The sequence below is a fragment of the Sorex fumeus genome, unplaced genomic scaffold, assembly GCF_029834395.1.
Source record: "Sorex fumeus unplaced genomic scaffold, SorFum_2.1 ptg000037l, whole genome shotgun sequence".
In the NCBI taxonomy this organism is placed as follows: domain Eukaryota; kingdom Metazoa; phylum Chordata; class Mammalia; order Eulipotyphla; family Soricidae; genus Sorex; species Sorex fumeus.
In genome coordinates this window covers 41,704,148-41,725,791 of record NW_026606094.1, presented here as the reverse complement: position 1 = coordinate 41,725,791, position 21,644 = coordinate 41,704,148, and the positions used below count along the sequence as shown (strand labels likewise).

The 21,644-nt window shown below is 40.0% G+C and overlaps 1 protein-coding gene across 1 annotated transcript in view; it reads right to left on the bottom strand.

Moving 5' to 3' along the window:
* Positions 1-10,853, bottom strand: part of GTPBP10 (GTP binding protein 10) — a 28,139-nt gene extending 17,286 nt beyond the window's left edge. The window contains exons 1-4 of the mRNA XM_056118547.1: positions 10,745-10,853; positions 7,668-7,861; positions 5,644-5,735; positions 4,310-4,454 (exon numbers count right to left, since the gene is read on the bottom strand). Of these exons, the coding sequence (XP_055974522.1) occupies positions 4,310-4,454; positions 5,644-5,735; positions 7,668-7,861; positions 10,745-10,777 (464 nt within the window). The 5' untranslated portion in view covers positions 10,778-10,853. The remainder of the gene's footprint in view (positions 1-4,309; positions 4,455-5,643; positions 5,736-7,667; positions 7,862-10,744) is intronic.
* Positions 10,854-21,644: the final 10,791 nt, after the last annotated feature.

The window sequence follows — 21,644 nt, the reverse complement described above, 5'->3', positions numbered from 1 at the left end:
AAAGTACTAGAAATATATGTTCACCACTGTATTTAAGAATCTAGATGCCACCTTCTCCAGATGGAATCCTGGCGACCATGAGCTTCTACAAGCATGGCTCCAGTATGCGGGTACCAGGACTCTTTTGCGAACCGCATGGGGACTGCCCTGGTTCCCAGGCAACCTCTGATCCCCGAAGTCATGCCCACAACCCACCCCCAGTGCCATCTTAGAGCACACAGCAGCAAAGTAAACCGGCTGGCAGGCTCCACAACTCCCGGAGAATACTCTGGGCCCCATACTGAGCTGGTATCACCGGGAGGTCCCAGATGGGGTAGGTGCTGTCTCCCCGCCTTCTCCAGATGGAATCCCGGTAACCATAAGCTTCTACAAGCATGGCTCCAGTATGCGGGTACCAGGACTATCCTGATATGCAAAGTGATCAATGGAAAGTAAATGACCTAGCATTTGTCTCTGAAAAACAGGCTTGAATGGTGGTGGGAAAATCTGAGCTAAATATAATGCCCAACCGAAATGCACCTGGACTGTGCATTTAACTATGGTGCTATGCTGCCCTGGGAGGGGAAAGGGTTTCTGTCCCTCCACCTATACTACCTTGAGGCGGCGGCATGGTGGCCTGTATCTTTTAGATCCTAAAGAACAGCCAGGTATGAGACTGCACTGACGAGGCACATGGGGCCTTGCAGGATGGGGGGTGGAATTGGCCCTGCTCCCCGCCATGACAATGCTCTAGGTTGCCACCCTCAAACGGCTCCTCAGGCTTCTGAATGACAAAGATCCCAGAGGCACACAAACCAATCTCGGAACCAGGGGCTTTTGGCAGTAATCCCTCTAGGTTTATTACTAAAATATCAGCAATCCAAATTCACATGGCCGCTATTGTGGCCACACGGTATCATATGCTCTTCATAATCAGCAATAGAAAACAAATTATCTAATGATATCTATTTGGTAGGTCTGAATGTTGGGGAAAATTCCAAATAATAATGTTGGGTCTTTTGTTGTAATACTGAATGTGGTCAATGTAGAGAAAGAGAGAGTAAAGTGGAAATCTGTCACACAGGCAGGGGGTGGGTGGGAGGGGGGTATACTGGGATTCTTGGTGGTGGAAAATGTGCACTGGTGAAGGGACGGGTGTTTGATCATTGTATGACTGACCAAGACTTGAACTGAAAGGGTTTGTGACTGTTCTCATGGTGATTCAATTTTAAAAAATATATATATAGATACTGGAGTTGGAGAAATAATACAATGGGTAGGGCACTTGCCTTGCATGGGTTCAATCTCTGGTACCGCATAAGGTCTCCCAAGCCCCACCAGGAGACAGGAGAGATCTCTGAGCACAGAGCCAGAAGCCTAGGTGTGACCCCTCAAAAAGAAAGAAGAATATAGATGCTCTTTGCCACCCAGACAATAACTCAGTGGTTTGTAAAAGCATGTGCCTGACAAGTGAAAGGTCTGGTGTTTTAATTCCCAGTGGCACTTGCATGCATTGAGGGCAATCTTGGCAGTTCGACTTTTTTTGATCCTCAGCACCACAAAGTATTTCCAGCAGCACCATAACTGGGCATGTGTAAACATTTGCAGCCAAAGATTTGACTCATGGATAGTATCAGAATCAAAAGATGTGAGTCCTACAGCTAAGACGTTCAGCCACTGGCAAACTCTAATAGCAGAATGCACATGAGCATGAAAACTAAATGAGTGTGATCCTGGTGAACACAAGGTAGCACAAGTGAGGCAGCACCACAACCAGATGTGCAATCTCTGGTGAACACTACAGCAGGCAGGCAGTTGTGTGACCCTCTATAATTACAAGAACAGTAGTAATGAAACAAAGGGGGTAAGGGGGTATCTTGATGCTTCAGTTGTTTTCTCGTTTTGTTTTTCTTGGGTTTTTTGTGCCATACCTGGCTGTGTTAAGAGCTTACTCTTGGCTGTGCTGAAGGATTAAGGACTCCTGGTGGTTCTCAGGGGGAATATATATGGTGCAAGGGATCAAATCCAGGTTGGCCATATGCAAGGTAAGCACCTTACCTGCTGTGTGCTCTTTCCAGCCCGATGCTTTAATGTAACTTAAAATCTCTTCTGAAAAGCTTAATGTCTTATTATGTAATTTAATAAGACACTAAGCTTATTAATGTTACAAAATGTTGGAATATATAATGATACTACAGTTCAATCACTAAGCATTCTACAAATTCAAGGCATATGCTGCAAATGCCTAATTCAGTAACATTCAACAATAATGACCTAATTCAATAATATTGCAAGGGAAGAACTATCTCCATTTACTACTAAGGATGAGAAAACAGAAGCTTAGAGACTATCTAATTTAACTAAGATTATTGAGTCAGCCTTCAGAGGATCTGACATTTTAACTCAGAGTCTAACCTGAATCTCCCACCTAATTACTTATCCTTGCTAGATTCTTCTTAGACTGCAAAAGTGTCCTGATGGAACTTGAAACACATTTTCCTACCAAATGAGATTGAGAATGGATGAAGATTTTAGTTTACGCACAAAATTTTATTAAACCAGTAACATTTTTTAAAAAAAAGTACTACAAAATCTATTATCTCTTAATCCTCATAACTATATTCTGCTGAAAAAAAGTAAATGAATTGGTAAGTGTCAATACACATTTCAATACACATTTCAGATCACATTTCAGGGCTGGAGTGATAGCACAGCAGATAGGGCATTTGCCTTGCAAGCGGTTGACCTGGGTTCAATTCCCAGCATCCCATAAGGTCCCCTGAGCACTGCCAGGAGTGATTTCTGAGTGCAAAGCCAGGAGTAACCCCTGAGCATCGCCAGGTGTGACCCAAAAAGAGGGGAAAAAAAATACAAATCACATCTTTTCCTGTTGTACCATAGGAATGGAGCATCTGTGAACTCATAAGACACTACTGGTAAGACCTGAAGAGGCATAAAAATGAGGTGAGTAATTCAGGGGCTGGAGAGATAATACAGTGGACAGGGAGGGAGCCTGCCTTGCAAAAAGGCTGACATGAGTTCAATCCCTGGCAATCTATATGGTCCCCCTCAAGACCCACCAGTAGTGATCCCTGAGCTCAGAGCTAGAAGTCCTGAGCACCTGAGTCTTGAAGTATGCAAACAGTGAACAAATTCCATAAACTAGAAATAATCCTGCCCTCAAATTTTAGCAATGTCCTCCCGTTGTTCATCGATTTGCTTGAGCAGACCCAGTAATGTTTCCATTGTGAGACTTGTTGTTACTGTGTTTGGCATATCGAATACATCATGGGTAGCTTGCCAGGCTTTGCTGTGCGGGCGAGATAATCTCGGTAGCTTGCCAGGCTCTCTAAGAGGGGTGGAGGAATGGAACCCGCTCAGCCCTCAAATTATCATTCATAATTAGTTTCTATTCATAAACTACTTCCCCATAGGACTAGAGTGATAATATAATGGGTACAGCACTTGTCTTGCACGTGATCACTCCCAGCACCTTATGTAGTCCCCCAAGTACTTCTAGGAATGATTCCTGAGCACTGAGTGGGAATAAGCCCCAATCACCTAAGTATGGCCCCCTCCTACACCCAAATCCATAAATTATCTCTCAAAAAAAAAAAAACAGGGAAAGAAAGATGGCAGCCACTTCGGAGCTTTATGGAAAGCCAGGTATGAGCTGGTCATGACAGGACGACTGAAACCTCATGGGAAGGGGAGCATTCCCGGCTCATCCTTCACACCCTACCAAGGTCACAAGTTGCCCCCCACAAGCGGCTCTCCAGCATGGCCATGGCTCTAGAAGCACAAGGACTTAATGCAGAGCCCGGAAGTTTGTGGCAGAAAAGTAAATGGACTATGCGGCCAAGGCTCCAGAGCACAGAAACCAATCTCATAATTATCTGACTCTCAGCAGAAATACTTCCAGGCTTAATAAGTAAAATACCAGAAATCCAAAATTGTGCGGCCGCTATTACTGCCGGGTGACATAATTTGATTCTTGTAACCAGCTGTAGAAAACAAATTATTTCACAATGCCTTTTCGGCATGTCTGATTTGGGGGTGTAAACTCTAAATAATAATAGTGCATCTTTTGTCGAAACAATGAATCTAATCAAAGTAGATAGAGCGTTAACTAGAATACATCTGCCTCACAGGCATTGGGAGGGTTGGGAGGGGGTGGTTATTGGGGTTCTTGGTGGTGAAAAATAAGTATTGGTGAAGGGAAATGTGTTTGATAATTGCATGACCGAGACTTAAACCTGAAAGCTTTGTAACTTTTCCCACAGTGATTCAATAAAAAAAAAAAAAAAACACTAAAAGAAATAACACTTACCCAACAAGTCCTATATCAGCTACAAGCTTTAGATCAAGGCGAATTACTCGTTTCTGGCCTTTTAATGGTAAAAAATTCGTAAGTAGTTTACCACCAAGACCTCCTTCCGCTACCAAAATTCTTTCTTTCTCTTTATTTAGTTCTCCTTAAAAAGAGAAAGAATGATACTAAGTGGAGTTAATTACTAAAGATTTTTTTTTATTTTTCTATAGAAACAGATAGCAAGAGAGTACAATTCACAAATTTAAAGAGCTAAACACTAAGAAATTTAGGCCATACCCAGCTGTACCTGGGGCTTACTCCTGGGCTCTGCAATCAGGCACCATTCATGGCAGGTTTGGGGGACCATTCAAGGTACTGACCAAACGAGGGTCAGTAGTGAGCCAAACAAACATCCTATCTACTGTATAATCTCTCCATCCCCTGTAAGATTAATTTTCTACTTAAAAGTTTGATCCCACAACACTTTTGTCAGAAGTTAACTTTTTAAAAAACATGCACATATCCTTATTTTTACAATTCATAAACTTAGCAGTCAATTTTAAGAAGTTTTTATGTAGTCTTTTTGTTTTTTAGTTCAGGGCTGGAGAGTCTGAGTGATAATACTGACTCTCATTTGCCTTGAATGCACCAACCCAGGTTCTAATCCTGGCATCCTATACGGTCCCCTGAGCACCCTCAGGAGTGATCCCTGAGCACAGCTGGGTGTTGCCTGAAACAAAAGCAAAACAAAACAAAATAATCAAATAAAAGTTCTTTACAGAGCATGAACATTGCCTAGTGGTAGAGCACTTGCCTGGCATGTGTAAAGCTCTGTGTTAATCCTTACATGGGATAAGGAGAGAAGCTCATTTATCAACAGTTAAAGTATCAAAATTTAATAACTCACAAAACATTTCCCATAGCTTCCAACAATTTTATATTTTGTATTATTTAGGTTTGGGGGACACACCAGCGATGTTCAGGGGTTATTCCTGGCTCTGCACTCAGGAACCACTCCTTACAGTGTTCAGAGGACCCGTAGGATGCAAGGATTATTCAAGGCAAGCATCCTATCTGCAATATTATCTCTCCAACCCTGCTTCTGAATAACTAAAGAAAATGTGTACATTTTCACATTTTTCTCAACCTAAAATCTAAACGCTGGGGCTGGAGCAATAGCATAGCAGATAGTGCATTTTCCTAGTACATGGCCAACCCGGGTTTGAGTCCCAGCATCCCATATGGTCCTCTAAGCACCACCGGGGTAGCTCCTGAGTGCAGAGCCAGGAGTAACCCCTGTGCATCACCGGGCAAATCCAAAAAGAAAAAAAAAAAATCTAAAGGCCACTTACCTATAATTTTTCCATGCTCATCAGTCACTGAAACACCAACAGGTACAGGAATTTCACAGTCTTTTCCTTTGGAGCCTTTCAGTGCATTAACTCTACACCCCCCCAAAAAAAAATTAATTAAAAATCCACTGAATTAAATGTCTTAAGCTTAAAAATAAATTTTGAGATTACAAAGCCTACCAACAAAATCTTCTAACATAGATCCTAAAGGGTCAAATATATAAGGAAAATTAAATTACATCTGTTTATTTACATTTTAGAAATCATATTACAATAGAAGTTAGTTTTCTGTCTGTTCGAGCCACAAGCAGTTGTGCTCAGGAATTACTTCCAGCTCTGTGCTCAAGGGTGGCTCCTAGAGGTGCTCAAGAGAAGATGCAGTGCTGGGGATCAAACCTGCATCTCTTACATACAAAGCACGTGCTCCAGTCCTCTGAGTCATCTCTCTAGTCCCAAGAAATAATGTTAAGTAATGAATTAAGATGTCAAACTAACCAACAAACCATTGTTAAATCATCGAAACTCATAATAAATTATTGTACAGCTGAAATGATCTTTGTTACAACACAGACTAGAAAATGGCAATACCCGGGAGGAGTGGGGATGTCACCTTAAGCCTGGAGAGAGATATTATAGAGATATACAGGTGCTTGTCTTGTATACAGCCAATCCCAGTTCATTCCCCAGTACTATATATGGTTCTCTTGCCACTCCAGGAGTGACCTCTAAGCACAGAGTCAGGATTAGTCCCTGAGTACCTCAAGGTATAGTACAATGCCTCCCGCTCCACCAAAACAAACAAACAAAACCCCAAGAAGACCCTGATCTTTAATGAGAATACTTTCATTTTAGGAGGCTCATCTGACTACTCTCACAAGAAAATAAACTGATACAAACTTCTACTAATAATTATACTTCCAGAAATTTAGTCTAAAATAGTACTTGAGAGTCTGGAACAATAGTATAGTGGGTACGGCTTTGGCCTTACATAATCCCTGGCATTCTGTATGGTCCCTGAGCACCACCAGGAGTAATTCTGAGTGCAGAGCCAGGAGTAACCCCTGAACACCACTGGATGTGGCCCAGAAAACAAAATCAAAAATTGCTGAACAACCAAGTATACTACTACCTATATAAGGATGTATATTGCAACGCGATTATTATAGTAAAATAGTAAGTTCCTACAGATGGATTTCAATAACTATCTATTTATAATGCTATTTAACTATTCTGAACAATTTTCTGGCACAGGGAAAATAAAAAGACTAAAGTAAAAGTGATGGAAAGCATTTTGATTTCATTTTGTGCCTAAGTTTTATATGCATAAAAATAATTAAATAATTATTAAATGTATAGGAAAAAATGTTTTTATTATTTAAAGTGAAAGAGAGGGGCTGGAGCAATAGCACTGCGTGTAGGGCATTTGCCTTGCACGTGGCCAACCCAGGTTCGATTCCCAGCATCCCATATAGTCCCCTGAGCACTGCCAGGAGTAATTCCTGAGTGCAAAGTCAGGAATAACCCCTGAGCATTGCCAGATGTGACCCAAAAAGCCAAAAAAATAAAAAATAAAAGTGAAAGAGAAAGATTGTTCTCATATTTTGAGGTGAACATAATACACAAAAAGTAACAAACATTAACAAAAAAATAAAGAGAAGGTTTCTTTTGTTTTTTTTTTGTTTTTTTTTTTTTTTGGTCTTTAAAGAGATGACCACAACCTAAATAAATAGAAAACATAGCAGGGATATATCAATAAACAAGCTGAATTTCTTTTTTCCCTGATTTTGGGCCAAATCTGACAGTTCTCAGGATTTACTCCCAGCTTGTGCTCAGAGATCACTCCTGGTGCTCGGGGGACTATACATAGTGCTAGGGATTGAATCCAGTTTATCCAAGAGCAAAGCAAGTACCTAACCCACTATACTATTGGTTCCAGTTAAATTAAATTAAATTCTTATCTTTACCTTTTTTTTTTCTCCAGAACAGACTGATTTTACATTCAAAGCCACTCAGTAAATACTTACCGACTGTTTGCTCCTTCTCCTGCTACAAATCGTTTCTTAGGGTATTTGCTTTTAAGTTGTTTTAAAGTCATTTTGTCATGGGCAACAACCCAGACATCACCACCTTTTCCACCTTCTCCACCGAAACGAGGGTAACCCATTCCACCAGTTCCTCCTCTGGTGAAGAGTCTCAGGTTATCAATGAAGTTTCCATACTTACAAAAGAGAGAGAAAAGAGAACATGTGTGTATTAAACATCTTACCAATTTAGAATTCCTTTCTAAATTTCTTCTCAACTTGGACTTTTTCTTGATGCTATCAAACTCCAGCAAACTAAAACTTAAATAATGGCTTTCTGTGCATCAGATTTAGTTCTTTTCTTCACTCACTTTTTTTTTTCACAGACTTTCTCTCCTGGGGTGATCTAGCCTGTACTTGTAATCATCATCTAGATGAAACAGTCTCTATACCCAAATGACAGACAGGTCCACCAGGATGTTAGCAACTGAGAACAAAACATGTATTTCAATGATATTAATGATATTTTAAGCTTTCAAATATGTAATTTTTCTCAAAATATTAGTGAAATGGTAAGTCACTTCAAGCACAACATATTAATATGACTAAACCAAACTTTTCCAAGGTTCTCTGAAATAACTGAGTAACAGTTTATTCACTAAAACTCCATATGGGAATCTCTAACCCAAACTTGCTTGTTTCTGTGAAGCACCCCCTTTTTTTTTTCCTGAACTTCTGATCAACCTGTCCTAGTATCTTAACTAGAACATTAGGTCCTAATTGGTTTTTCAGCATACAGCCATATCTTCCTGGATATTTCCTTCATTTTGCTGTTACCTTTATGAAAATGGATTTTAACTCTGTACTTTGTCTTGACTCAAACTGACGTTTTTTGGTTTGCTTTTTTGCACTTTACAACATACAGGTCTAAAATTCTCAGTACTACATTCAAGCTTTTCACCTACCCTTTTAGTTTCACTTCCTTCCTCTCCTTGCACTGTAGTAACTGATACACTATCACATCCCTATGACACTGCTCATGCTTTTCCTCTACTAAGAATATCACTACTTTCTGAACATTCATTTTCAGGTCTTAATTTTCCACAATCTCAGCAACTCCATTATGACAACTTTTGAAGTTTCACATTACACTTAGCATTAACTTCTGTTTCCCCCATTAAACTCTGAACTTGATGTGCAGTCAACTAGTTTCTGTGTGTGTCTGTGTCTGTGTGTGCATGCACACTTCTGTTTTATTTTTGGTCACAACCTACTGAGCTTCAGGGGTACTCAGGGGACGATGGAAGCTGAAGGTGGAACCACAGCCTCCAGAATGCAAAACATATGCACTAGCCTTCTGAGCTAACTTTACAGTCCTAACATCTTCCAGTCTACCAAAATCCCTTTATTTCTCAAATTAATAATATTTATGTATTTAGCCATTTAGTATAATTATATGTATCAAAAACATCTGGGAATTTTCTCCAAAATACAGATACAAGGCTGGAGACATAGTACAGTAGATAAAAAGCTTGCTTCTCAAAATGCTGACCAGGGTTCAATCCCTGGCAATACATATGGTCCCTAAGCACCGCCAGAAGCGATCACTGCACATAGAGCCATGAGCAAACCCTGAGCACAGCTAGGTGTGCCACCCCTGCCCCCGCCAAAAAGAAATTAAAAAAGAACAAAACCAAAATACAGATATACCACTGACTATTCTATAATACTCTAAAAAAAGAAGCTAGTCAAGCCAACCTGTTTAGCCAAGACTGCCTTGATGATTCTGGTGCAGTCTTGACCAGACATTGCAGTGGTCAATGGCACAGGAAAGATGTAGCTTACACAGACTTTGAGACTCAAAGAGAAAGCAGGATGGGAGGAAAGCTGTTTAGCATGCAGTAGTCTTGTTTAAATACCCTGCGATACATGGTTCCCCAGGGCCAGAAATAACCTCAAGCAAACAGAGCACTGTCACGTGTGACTGAAGGGGGGAAAAGGCATATATTTTTATCTGAGTATTCAAATAAGTAATAAAATAGTGCTGTATGCAATAGTAAGGAAATATAAATGTCATCAGAGCTGACATTTTCCTCTGGAATGAAGAATATATACTTTAATTCAGGAAGGCTAGATCAGAGATGTACCCTGTAAGTGAACAAATAAATCAACAAATATTCCCCTTGCCAAGACAAACTGTGACAAAAGGAGTAAAGCTCCATACAAGCAGCTCTTAAGCACCTATCCACAAAAATGCAAAGCATTTTCCTTGTTGGCTGAAAGATTATCTGGCATGTCCAAATAGATCCGTTTTTAATATTTTTTCTGAAAAATAGATTTAAATAAAACATAACTTCACTCCAAAGAACTACTAACCATGCATTTCCTCTGAAAGAAAACTTTTTAAAGTTCCATTAAATGTCACATTTCTTAGTATGTCTGTATATTTTATTCATAAGTTTGGAAATAGAACCTTGTCATAAACAATAAAGTTAATCATTAGGACAAATTATGCTGCCACCTTCACAGTTTGCATTTATTACTTTTGCTCTTAAAAATATTTTCTTCAATTTGAAGTGTTTTGGTTAAGTTTTGTTTTTTAGCAAGAACAATACTAACAACCACTGCACAAAAACTAACCACTTCTGCAAGAAGGTAAGCCTATTTTGGGTCCTATGATTATAAAATCGCTTTTAGAGAGCTCGTAAAAACAATGCAGTCGAGGGAAACATATAAGGGCAGGCTTTGGAGAAAGTTATTAAAGGGCAAAAAAATATAAACTATTTGAAACCGATGGGGAACGCTAAACACCACCTAAGCTCTTCTGCGCGTCTCAAAGATAGGCAGGTGAAACCTCAAAACCCGCCCCCCAACACGCGTGTGCCAGGTAGATAAACACACATCTGTCCCTCACTGGCAAACCCGGTCCAGGAGATGCCGGGGGGACTGTGGTACCACCAAGAAGGAAAGAGGAACCGAGACAGAAATCGTGGGGATCACGGGAAGCGAAGAACCAGAACCCTCAAGGTATGCCTTCAGGTCAGCTCGAAGCATCAGGTTGAGAGGCACCAGTCACGGACCTTTCTGAAAAACACGCCACTGCAGTGTACCATGACAGCGACCACCACCGTTTTCCGGCTCTCGACATCTGACTACCCCGAGGCGTCGCGCGGCTTATTACGTCATCACCGGCCGCCGCCGCCGCCGCCGCCGCGGGCTGCTGCGCATGCGCTCTCTCCTACGCCTGCGAAGCCCGCGGGTGATGGGGTGGTGCCCTGGTCTTCTCGACAGGTTGAAGGCGTGGGCCTGATGTGAGGACATACTGCATAAAACATCGACAACGCGCCCAGCAGCCCTAGGGCTTGATTTAAGATACACAAATGGGTGCCTTCGGAATTAAGAATCTTTGTGAAACAGTCAAATATATATATTACAAAAGTTTAAAAGACATAAAAATTCTCCCCAAAAAACCCAATTTTGTTGATTCCTTCACAGTTTGCATCATCTTTAAATTAAACACCCAGGAGACAATGAATTTAAAACTTGTGATAAAGATACGGGATCTGAAATCCAATCATTTCTCTTCCCCCCCCCCACCCCTTTTTGGTTTTTGTCTTACATTTCGGGGCTCGGGGGTAACTAGCTCCTGGGTGTACTGGTGGACTCAAATTTGATGCTAGGGATTGAACCCATGCCAGCAACGTGCAAGGCAAGTGCCTTACGTTCCAAGCTCTCTGTCTCTCTCTGGGCCCAAATCTCTCTAGGCCCAAACGAAAGAATTTCAGTATGGTTAGTGAGAAGGAACAGGCAGAGGAACCCAGGTGTGCGGGACCCGGGGTGTAGATGTCCAAGCCTGCTCGGATTGGGACTGGGGCCTTCTCCACCCAGATCCCCCATCTTCCAGTATTTAGGCAATAGACCCACCAACTGCCCCCAACGCGTGTAATTTCATCAACGGCCAAGACCCAGAGGCTATAAAACCCTGCTTCTGGAAGCATCTTATTATCTAGTTCTTACTCTGGAGAACCTGGCAGGCTACCAAAAGTATTCTGCCCACTTGGCAGAGTCTGGCAAACTCCCCGTGGCAGATTCAATATGCCAAAAACCATTAACAATGATGGATCTCATTCTCCTGACCCTGGAAGAGCCTTGAATGTGGCACTTCAAGGCTAGGATGAAGGAGATGTTACTGGGGCCTGCTCGAGGCAATCGATGAACAACAGATGACAGTGATACAATGATTAGTGAGAAGGGAAACTGTTCCTCAAGAGGGGAAGCAATAGTGAGTCTTTATCCACCTCTCATTTGAAGTTTGGCTTGATGAGACTAGGGGTCACCTTTCCTCTGCCTAACAGGACTGACAGTGATTGGGTTTTCTCTGTTTTCTCATTCAAGGATAAATGACCATAACGAAAATTGGCTCCCCTGAAGTCGTGTTGGAATAATTTTTTTAACCGCCAGAACTAATTCCACAAATATTTTTCACATTTCTATCCTTGTGACAGTGACTATTTGAATTAGATCATAATTCTTTTGCCCTACTGAATCTTCTTCCTCTTCACCAATCAATAGGGCCATCATTGCCACTCAACATACAACACTAGGATATTAGGTTGTATGTTGTCAGTGTTAGTTTCAATTTTGGTATTATTTGTTGTCATTTGGATTACTGCCTTTTCTGGGCCTTCCCATTAAGCCTGAATAATATAGATAGCACAGTGGTAGGGCATTTGCCTTACAAGCGGCTAACATGGCCGACCTGGTTCGATTCCTCCCCCTCTCGGAGAGCCCAGCAAGCTACCGAGAGTATCTCGCCCGCAAGGCAGAGCCTGGCAAGCTACCTGTGACGCATTCGATACACCAAACACAGTAACAACAAGTAATATAGATACAAAACTATTTATAGCTTCAAGGTTTATTTCTTTTAAAAATTTTATTTATATTGTAGATTAAATAACATGGTTACAGTAATGTTAACATTTATGGTTTTGGTGTACAATGTCACTGCACTTTCATTGCCAATATCCTTCACCATAGACCTTATGTCATTTCTGATCATCTTCTTCTACTCTGCCCTTGCTTGGTAACCTCAGTTTTGTTTTGTTCTTATTAGTGAAGAGATATCCAAATAGTTTCCTTTCCCTTAATATACACATAGGAAAATGATAACAGCAAATAAAAGATAAATGAGAAATGGATATAAAAATATCCCAAAACACTAAGGAACATTATGTACTATAAACAAAAGACAGAGCATAATGTTTTCCTTGAACAAAACACTGTCAGAACTGTAGGTATTTATTGCATCTCTGGTTGCCACATAGTAAAAGAAACGTGAAACTGAAGTGTCCCCTTTAAAATATGCTGCTAAAATAAACATGAAATGAAATGAACCAAGATATTATCCATACCGGATGCAGACGTTGTTTTTGAAAGAATGCCATTGACAGAATGCCTTCTCCATGGCTGTTCAGATTAAAGTATCAGCAACCCATTAAACTCAACGGCACTAGAGAATTTTGCATTAACAGACCCAATAGTCTCTAATAAGCCATTGGAATAACTTATTGTTTGATTCACATTATTTCAATATAAATAAGGTATTCTAATTTTAAATTATTTTGGAATAAAATTTGATTTATGATAAATTTTTAATAAATGCATAATTATATATATAAAAATCATCCAAACATCTGGTTCAGTGTAATCCTTTATCCCAAAAACTTGCAAAGATAACCCCAAAGTTTCCCATATACCTTTTACTATGATTACTCTAATGTTAGCATCTTATGAACTCTTTGTCAAAACTAAGAAATTAGTGTTGAAAATACTATTTACTATAGATTTTATTTGATCTCACTAGTTTTAAGCTATAATAGTCATTTTTTTCAGAATCCAATCCTAAATATCACATTATATTTAATAAATATTTTAGTGTAGCTATTATTTTAATCATGACAATGAATAATTAACAAATCTAATATGTTGTGAAATTGTACTATTCAAGCATGTCTGTGTAAAATGAAAAGTGTTTGTATTGTCTGAATTTCAGACTTTTCACACTGATCTTGTGTCTTTGTCTCTTAATTGAACTCACATCTTTCATCTATGATGCTTTTATTTCTGCTAGTCCATAAATAGTCAACATAACAGGTTAAAGGCCTGAATGTGAAAGTGCAAAGGTAGTGTCATTAACTTCACATCCCTCTCTGGTGTTCACTAGCTTCCTCGAAATTCTGGCTCTTTTTCTTCCTAACCAAAAACTCATGTCCCACTGGGAAATGAGGACTATGTATTGACTAAACTCCTTATCTTTCTAAATTAAAATATAGCAATGTCAAGTCGAGGGCCTGAGGCCTCATAATTCTTCTGAAATAAGGCATATGTGAAGGGAAAGTATCAGATTTCCCTTATTGCTTTTCTTCCTAAGGATTTACAGTTAGTTCATTTATATAAAAATTACTGAATCCTAATTTGTCCCAGACACAGTAACAACAAAGTCTCCAATGGAGACGTTACTGGGCCCGCTCGAGCAATTTCTCCCACTCAGCTATCTGCTGAGACACAGCTGTTGTTACAAAAATAACTAAGAAAGAATAATTAAGCAGAATAGAAGGAAGGAAGGAAGGAAGGAAGGAAGGAAGGAAGGAAGGAAGGAAGTAGGTAGGTAAAAAGGAGGGAAGACTCATTTTTTTGTTTTTGTTTTTCCTCCTGAGTCACTCCTGGAGGTTCTTAGGGACCATATGTAATGCTAGACATGAAACCAGGATTGACTTAGTTAAGGTTAGTGCCTTAAGCCCTATACATGTTTTAATGTTTCTGATACATTAATTCATAATGGACAAATCTTATCCCTATGCAAAAAAACTTTATTTTGTTCTTAGTGCACCTTGTTAACATTGAGGATATGATTAAAAGGTTAGTTTCTTAGAACTATTTCTAGAAATCCTAAGAATTTCTGAGTCATGTTTTTATGACAACCCCACCTCCCCATTGTCAACCATTAATATTAGAGGAATAAAAATATTTTTCAGGGCTTCTGCTATACCACGAATCATTGATTGTGCTCTTTTCTTATACTTCCTGTTAATAATCTGCAGGTAGAAGTATGGGAGTAAAATTACAAGAAGAATCTTTGGTAGTGATGCTTCCAGTTTGTCAGAAACAAGAGTACTCATACTTAGTAGTATATAAACTATTCTCATTTTATCTAACCTATTTTCTTTATTGTTACTGAAATGTAAAGCAGTACCCACTTATAGTAGAATAGAATTCTTATATCATTTGAATATAATTCAGAATAAGGAAATGACTATATTAGCATACTAATACATTATATTTCAGTCTCATTCCCACATCATAATTTATTAGCTAGAAAGCATTAGAGGGTCATAAAAATACTAAAGGTCATAGGTACTTAAAAGAGACTTAACAATTTTGTAAGTTAGGTGATTTTTTTTTGCTTGAATAGTTGGTTGGTTATTGTTTAGTGTGGTGCTGGATGTAGAACCCAGGTCCTCATACATGGAGAATAAATGCTTTACCACTGAGCTGTGTTTCTGACCCAAGATATCACTTAATCACTTAATCACTTAATCCCCGTTATTCATCGATTTATTCGAGCGGGTGCCAGTAACGTCTCCATTCATCCCGGTTGCGTGCTAGCGTAGCCCAATGGTATCTGTTCGTTCTAGGAACATGCAGAGCCTCAAACCAATCATTTAGGGTCTTGACGAAGAAGTCTGACCATCTTATAGGTGGGCATCCACGTGATCTTTTGATGTCCCGTGGAATCCAATCAGTAATGGCTCTAGTCCAGCGGTTGTCTGTAAACCTCATTACGTTTCCAGCCCATCTGATTTTTGATGTCTTGGCAAATGAGACAGCGTCCCTGATTCTTGAGCGTTGACGAAGATCAGAACTCCGGATTCTATCTCTCATTTGAGTGAATCGTGATATTCCAAGCATAGTTCTTTCGATTCCTCTTTGAGAGACCCGAATAGCGTTCTCATCCTGTTTTCGTAGGGTCCAGGTCTCTGAGGCATATGTTAGTGCAGGAAGAATAGTGGAATCAAAGAGATGTGCTCGTAGCTGGAGGTTCTTTGTCCTTTTAGTTATTTCTTCAATGCTCTTGAAGGCATTCCAAGCCGCTCTCTTTCTCCTGCGCAACTCAGGTGCCAGGTCATTCATCATGTTGATTTCTCTACCTAGGTATATATAACTGTTGCATTCGGAGATGGTGGTTCCGTTGATATAACTTTTAAAAATTAGATCTGCTATGATTCTATTTGGTCTTTTAATTAATTCATTCTAGTACTCATAGAAGCATTGAGGCTCATTTTGTTGTTGTAGAACTTTTCATCTGTCCCACTTACTGTTCAGCCACCTAGAACTTTATTTCTGTTCTTACTATTTCACTGAAATCACACACACACAAGATCCTTTCTCAGTTCATATTTTGTTTGGATTAGAAGTATCTTTTGGTGAGGCCATTAGATAGATGGGATATAACCCATTTTTGTTGACCAAACTGTTTATTAATGGAGGTGGGTGTGGGTAATAAGGATATGAAAAGATAATATAATTCATAGAACCTTTGATAGTTTTGATTTTTTCCCATATCTGGAAATGCCTGACAGTGAAGCTGTCAGGATCACCTGGGACCTTGTGACACCTCTGAGCACTGAGCTCTGAGCTTCTGGAAATGTGTTTTAAGCCACTGAGCCATCTTTCACACCTGTATAACCTTTTGTTTATTTTATTATTTGATTTGGGAGGAGACATACCTGGTGAGCACAGAGTGTGCTCACAAATGACTTCTGGCAGTACCTGAATGACTGTATATGGTGCAGGGAATTCTAATCAAATCAGTGGAATGCAGGGCAAGCTGCTTAACCCCAGTACCAAAATTTTTGATTTTACATAATTTTTAGCAAAAAAGAATATTAGACTCATCTCATAGTATGTAACAAAACTGGGGCCAAGAATCAAACACAAAGTTCTGCAATTATGCCTAAGCACCAGCCCATTCTGATCCTTAGAAACCCAAGAGAATTTCTGATGAGTCAAAGGATATGTCAATAGTTGAAAAAAAGAGAGAATAAGTCTATATTTAATGATAATTATGAAGAATTGTTTAAGGAAACTTATAGAATGACATTTGTAAAATTATCTTTATAACTTAATTTTATGTTTAGTAAGTCCTCAGTATAAGACAACAGCTTTTCCTTCCCTTTATTTAAATCTTTTCAAGGGTGGACCTTTTCCTCCCCATCACATTATGGTGTCATTATTTCCTACTTATACATAATAATTATTCTTTTCTGGTGGAGGTTGACCTAACGAGCAGTGTTCAGGAGGTCTGGGGGTCACTCCTAGTAAGTTACTGGCCAACCGTTGCCTGCCATTCAATGTGAGGACAAGAGTATGAGTGCTGCAATGAAAGCATGCATACAAAGCATGAGCCTTAATTCCTGTATTCTCTCCAGCGCAGGTGGATTCTTAATGAAATTTAAGCTTCATGACACTAGATTCAGAAATCATTCAGTATCTGTTGCTATATATATAGTGGTCAAAACTTAAGATCAAATTTCAGCAAAAATTCTTCCATTTTGTCAAACCAGTGTAATTTTATGTGTCAATTTGCTAACATTCGCTTCAAGATTTTCTATCTTTGGAGGATAAGAGAGAAAGAAAAATATAATTTTTAAAAACTATTACTTTAATTTGTCTTTGATAGGCTAGATTTTGAATTTGGTGGGGGATTGTCAGTTAAACAGGGCTAGGATTAACAGTCCCATAGGTGCTTTTTATGTACTGGGTAGAGTTTCATCATTGAATTTCTCACCTCTGATTCCCTAGTAGGCTTATACTTGATGGAAGATTTAAAATTCTCCATAATTGCGGCCATATAAGTTTCTATCTAGGTTAATTTAGAAATAGACCTAAGGTCTATTTCAATACTGTCTTTGCAGATGGGGCCCCTTTTAGTAGCCCTACTGAGCCATATTCAGTGCAAGCTCTTCTTTATATACCCTACAACCCAAGACTATAGGAAAACTAAGACCAGTAAACATACCTGGCTACTTTAGAGTAAAAACCAATATCCAATATCCAAAAGAAGAAACTCTTTTACTGCCAAAGAAATTGGCCAATTTCTTGATTACCTGATTTCCCGGGACAAGTGTCAGAGTAGAGTCATTTTGCTCCACTATATGGAAGTAATGATATGTTTTCTCTGTGGGTTTATTCAGTGCACATCCAAATATGAGAAGGGTGAGGAGATAAAATAGGGGCTAAAGTGCTTGCCTTGCATGTAGCTTATCCCAGTTTGAAACTCCAGCACCACATATGGTTTTGTGGACACTTCCGTGTGTCACCCCTGAACACTGGCCATCCTGACCCCCAAACAAGAACCAAATAAGAATGAGATTAAGGAAAAGGTATCTCATACTTTCTGAAAGTTGAGAATGGAGAGTGTGAGAGTTTCAGGAACTTTGTGGTGATTTTCTTTTGAAACATGAATTTGGGGACTAGAGAGAGAGTGCAGTGTTTAGGCACTTGCCTTGCATGCAGCCGGCCCCAGTTTAATCCCTAGTGCCACTGGGAGTGACCTCCTAAGCATAAGAATAGCCTCTTAGCATCACTAGACGTGTCACATAAAAACAGAAACTGCCAGGTGTATGGTGCTGCCAGCAGGTGAATCTGTACCTGTGAGGCGAGTGCATCAGCAGCCTCATGGCGCCTTCAGACTTCCAGATACCCCAAAATTGCTGCTATGCCTTTGGCCAGACCCCAAAAACTTGGGGCAAAGTTTACCAAGAAAGTAAACGGCCAAAAGTTAGGTATGTGGGAAACACACCCACAAACCACCTCCGGCTCAGCTATATAATTGGAGGGAAGGCCTCTTTGGTTCCTGATTGAACTGCTTAATGGACATGATCCCAGAGACTCAGAAACGAATCTCAGAACCCAGTGGCTTTAGGTAGAAATGCGTCTGGTCTCTGCAGTAGGCTACTGGTGCTGGGCCAACCCAGGTGAGAATAGGTTTCATGCCTTGGCCTGTTCCCCCTGGCGGCCCGGTGGCCGCCATCCATCTGAGGCCACTAGATAGTCACATTTGGGCCCCCAGTGACGAGACACACAGGGCCTCACAGGATGGGGGTGGAGCCGGGCTTGTCCTCCCCACCCCAACGAGACCCCAAGTCATTGCCCACGAACGGCCTCTCTGGCTCCTCATCAAGCTGCTCAACGGCCTTGATCCCAGAGACTCAGAAACAAATCTCGAAACCCAGTGGCTTTTGGCAGAAATGTGTCCAGACCCCACAGTAGGTTACTGTCGCCAGGCCACCCCAGGGGGGAATGGGTGCTGTCCCTCCGCCTGCTCCCTCTTGGCGACTTGGTGGCTGTCATCCTCCAGAGACCATTGGACAGTCAGGCTTGGGCCCGCAGTGACGAAACTTGTTAGGCCTCACGGGATGGGGTGGGGGGGGGGAGCCGGGCCTGTCCTCCCCACCCCAATGAGACCCCCAAGTCATCGCCCACGAACGGCCTCTCTGGATCCTCATCAAGCTGCTCAACGGCCATGATCCCAGAGACTCAGGAGCAGATCTCTAAACCCAGTGACTTTTGGCAGAAATCCCTCCAGATTTAAGTGTTAAAATTTCAGAATTTCAAAATCACATGGCCCTACTGCAGCCACACGACATCATATGTTATTCATAACCAGCAATAGAACACAAATTGTCTATTGTTGCCTTTTCAGCAGATCTGAGTGTTGGGGTGAAATCTCAAATAATGGTGGGTCTGATGTCGAAATAGTGAATGTGATCAAAGTAGAGAGAGAGTAATGTGGAATTCATCTGCCCCACAGGCAGGGGGAGGGTGTGAGATGGGGGTATACTGGGATTTTTGGTGGTGGAGAATGGGCACTGGTGAAGGTACAGGTGTTTCATTGTATGACTGAGACTTAGACCCGAAAGCTTTGTAACTGCTCTCACGGTGATTCAATAAATAAAATTATAAAAAATGGGGAAAAAAAGTAAGGTGGAGTTCATGCACAATTCAATCAGCTAATCAGTGGCTGAATAAATAGCAGTACTCCTACAAAAAAAAAAGAAAAAAAAACAGAAACTGCTATTTTAAAATCTGAATTTGGGTTAGAAATCTTACTTTGGTTTAAATCATTTTCGCTTGATGGGTCACCTGTAACTTGTCACTTAGTATCCTCAAATAGTCACTTTCTGGGAAAGAGGAAATTTAGAGAGTTCACAAAATTTTATTAAGACATAAACTTTTTCTATTCTTTCTTGCATTGCATGATATAAACTAAGTTGTTGTTTCTCTTCTTAGTTAATTTTACAGTTTAACTACAGAGAGCTGAAGAAGGTATAAAAGCGGTTTTTCACAATTTTTCTATTTTTATACATTTATTTTGAGATGATATATCTTATCTTTTTTCCCTTTTCTGTTACTTAAATAAAATAATAATTCTTCAAATAAACCTCTAAGAACTAATCTTGGATTATGAAAACTTCTATTTTTGTGTGCCATTCATTTCAAATTTGGACATCTCTTTCCCTACTGTGTAAATTGTCTCTCCAACAGTCAGGAATGATTGCATCTCCATTAAGGAAATCATCTCTCATATGAAATGTCATCCCAGGGTAAAATGTCAGTACTGTTGATCTTGTCATTCATGCAAGACTTCTGACAGAAAATTAATAAATGAAGTTTATTTTTTAATTTTTTCAGAGACATATGGTGTCTTATTGACTAATGAGTATTATTTTGTTAAAAGAGAACCCTCCAAAATATCTTTTGATTTGCAAGTATTTTAAATTCATTACCAATATTTTCTGTTCACATTTCTGCTTTGATATAATCATAAATACAAAAGAAAAGAATGAAAATTCAGAAGACAAGATGTCAGGAAATGCCTGATTTAACCTTCCAGAGATTTTTTAAATTATTATTCTCCTAGGAACTTGATGGAATTGATGTATGCTCCTCACCCAAAGTCCTTTTACATACATATATATATCTGTGTGTGTGTATACATGTGTATATATATATATATATATATATAAAGTCCCGAGTCCACATGTGGGCTCTCAGGGATCCTTTAAAGTCTACCCCTGCAAGCACAGAAATTTCATTTGCACCATTTGTGTAACATCAACTTTCCCCAGGCAGCCTTACATAGTTATTTGCATCATCACTCACCTATCAAGGCAAAAACCCCACTCAATTTTGATTTCTCTCTAGGGCTTCCTATTAGTGAATTCAGTTGACTAAACCTCTAAATATTTGCTGGAACCTCTTCATCATCTTCTTACCCTTATTTATTTTTTAATAAACTCTAGTAAAATTACTCCTAATTAATTTCACCTCTACCCTTGACACTTTTGTCTTATGTTTTATTGAGTAGACTGAGTCTTTTGGAATCATAACTAGATAATTTTATTTTATAGCTTAAAATTCTCCAATCTCTGTCTAGAATTACAATATAATCCAGTTTTAAGGTCTCACATTATTTTGTTCTTGACATATTGGGGGGACTATGCCCAGTTCTTAGGACTTACTCTTAGGTCCTGTGCTCAAGGATCACTCTGTACAATCCCTGGGGGACCATATGGGATGCCAGGGATCAAACTTGGGTTTTCCCTGGTTCAAAGGGCAAGATATAACCACTTCGCCCACTGTACTATCTCTCCAGACCCTGATATTCTAAATTTTTTAAGATTGAGTTTTACATGACACTTGCCATAACCATGCTGCCGGACCCTGTGCCAGGCTGCTTCATTCGGGGCACCCTGGAGAGGGGCGGGTGAGACCCCTCCTTGCCTCACGGGACCCAGTCATGGCAGCCAAAAACCTCCAGAACTCAATGGCTGCCAAGTTCATGGCCGCTCTCCACACTCTCAGGCCAAGCCTCACCCATGAGTGAATGTATTCCTTGGACCACATGGCCGCATTTGC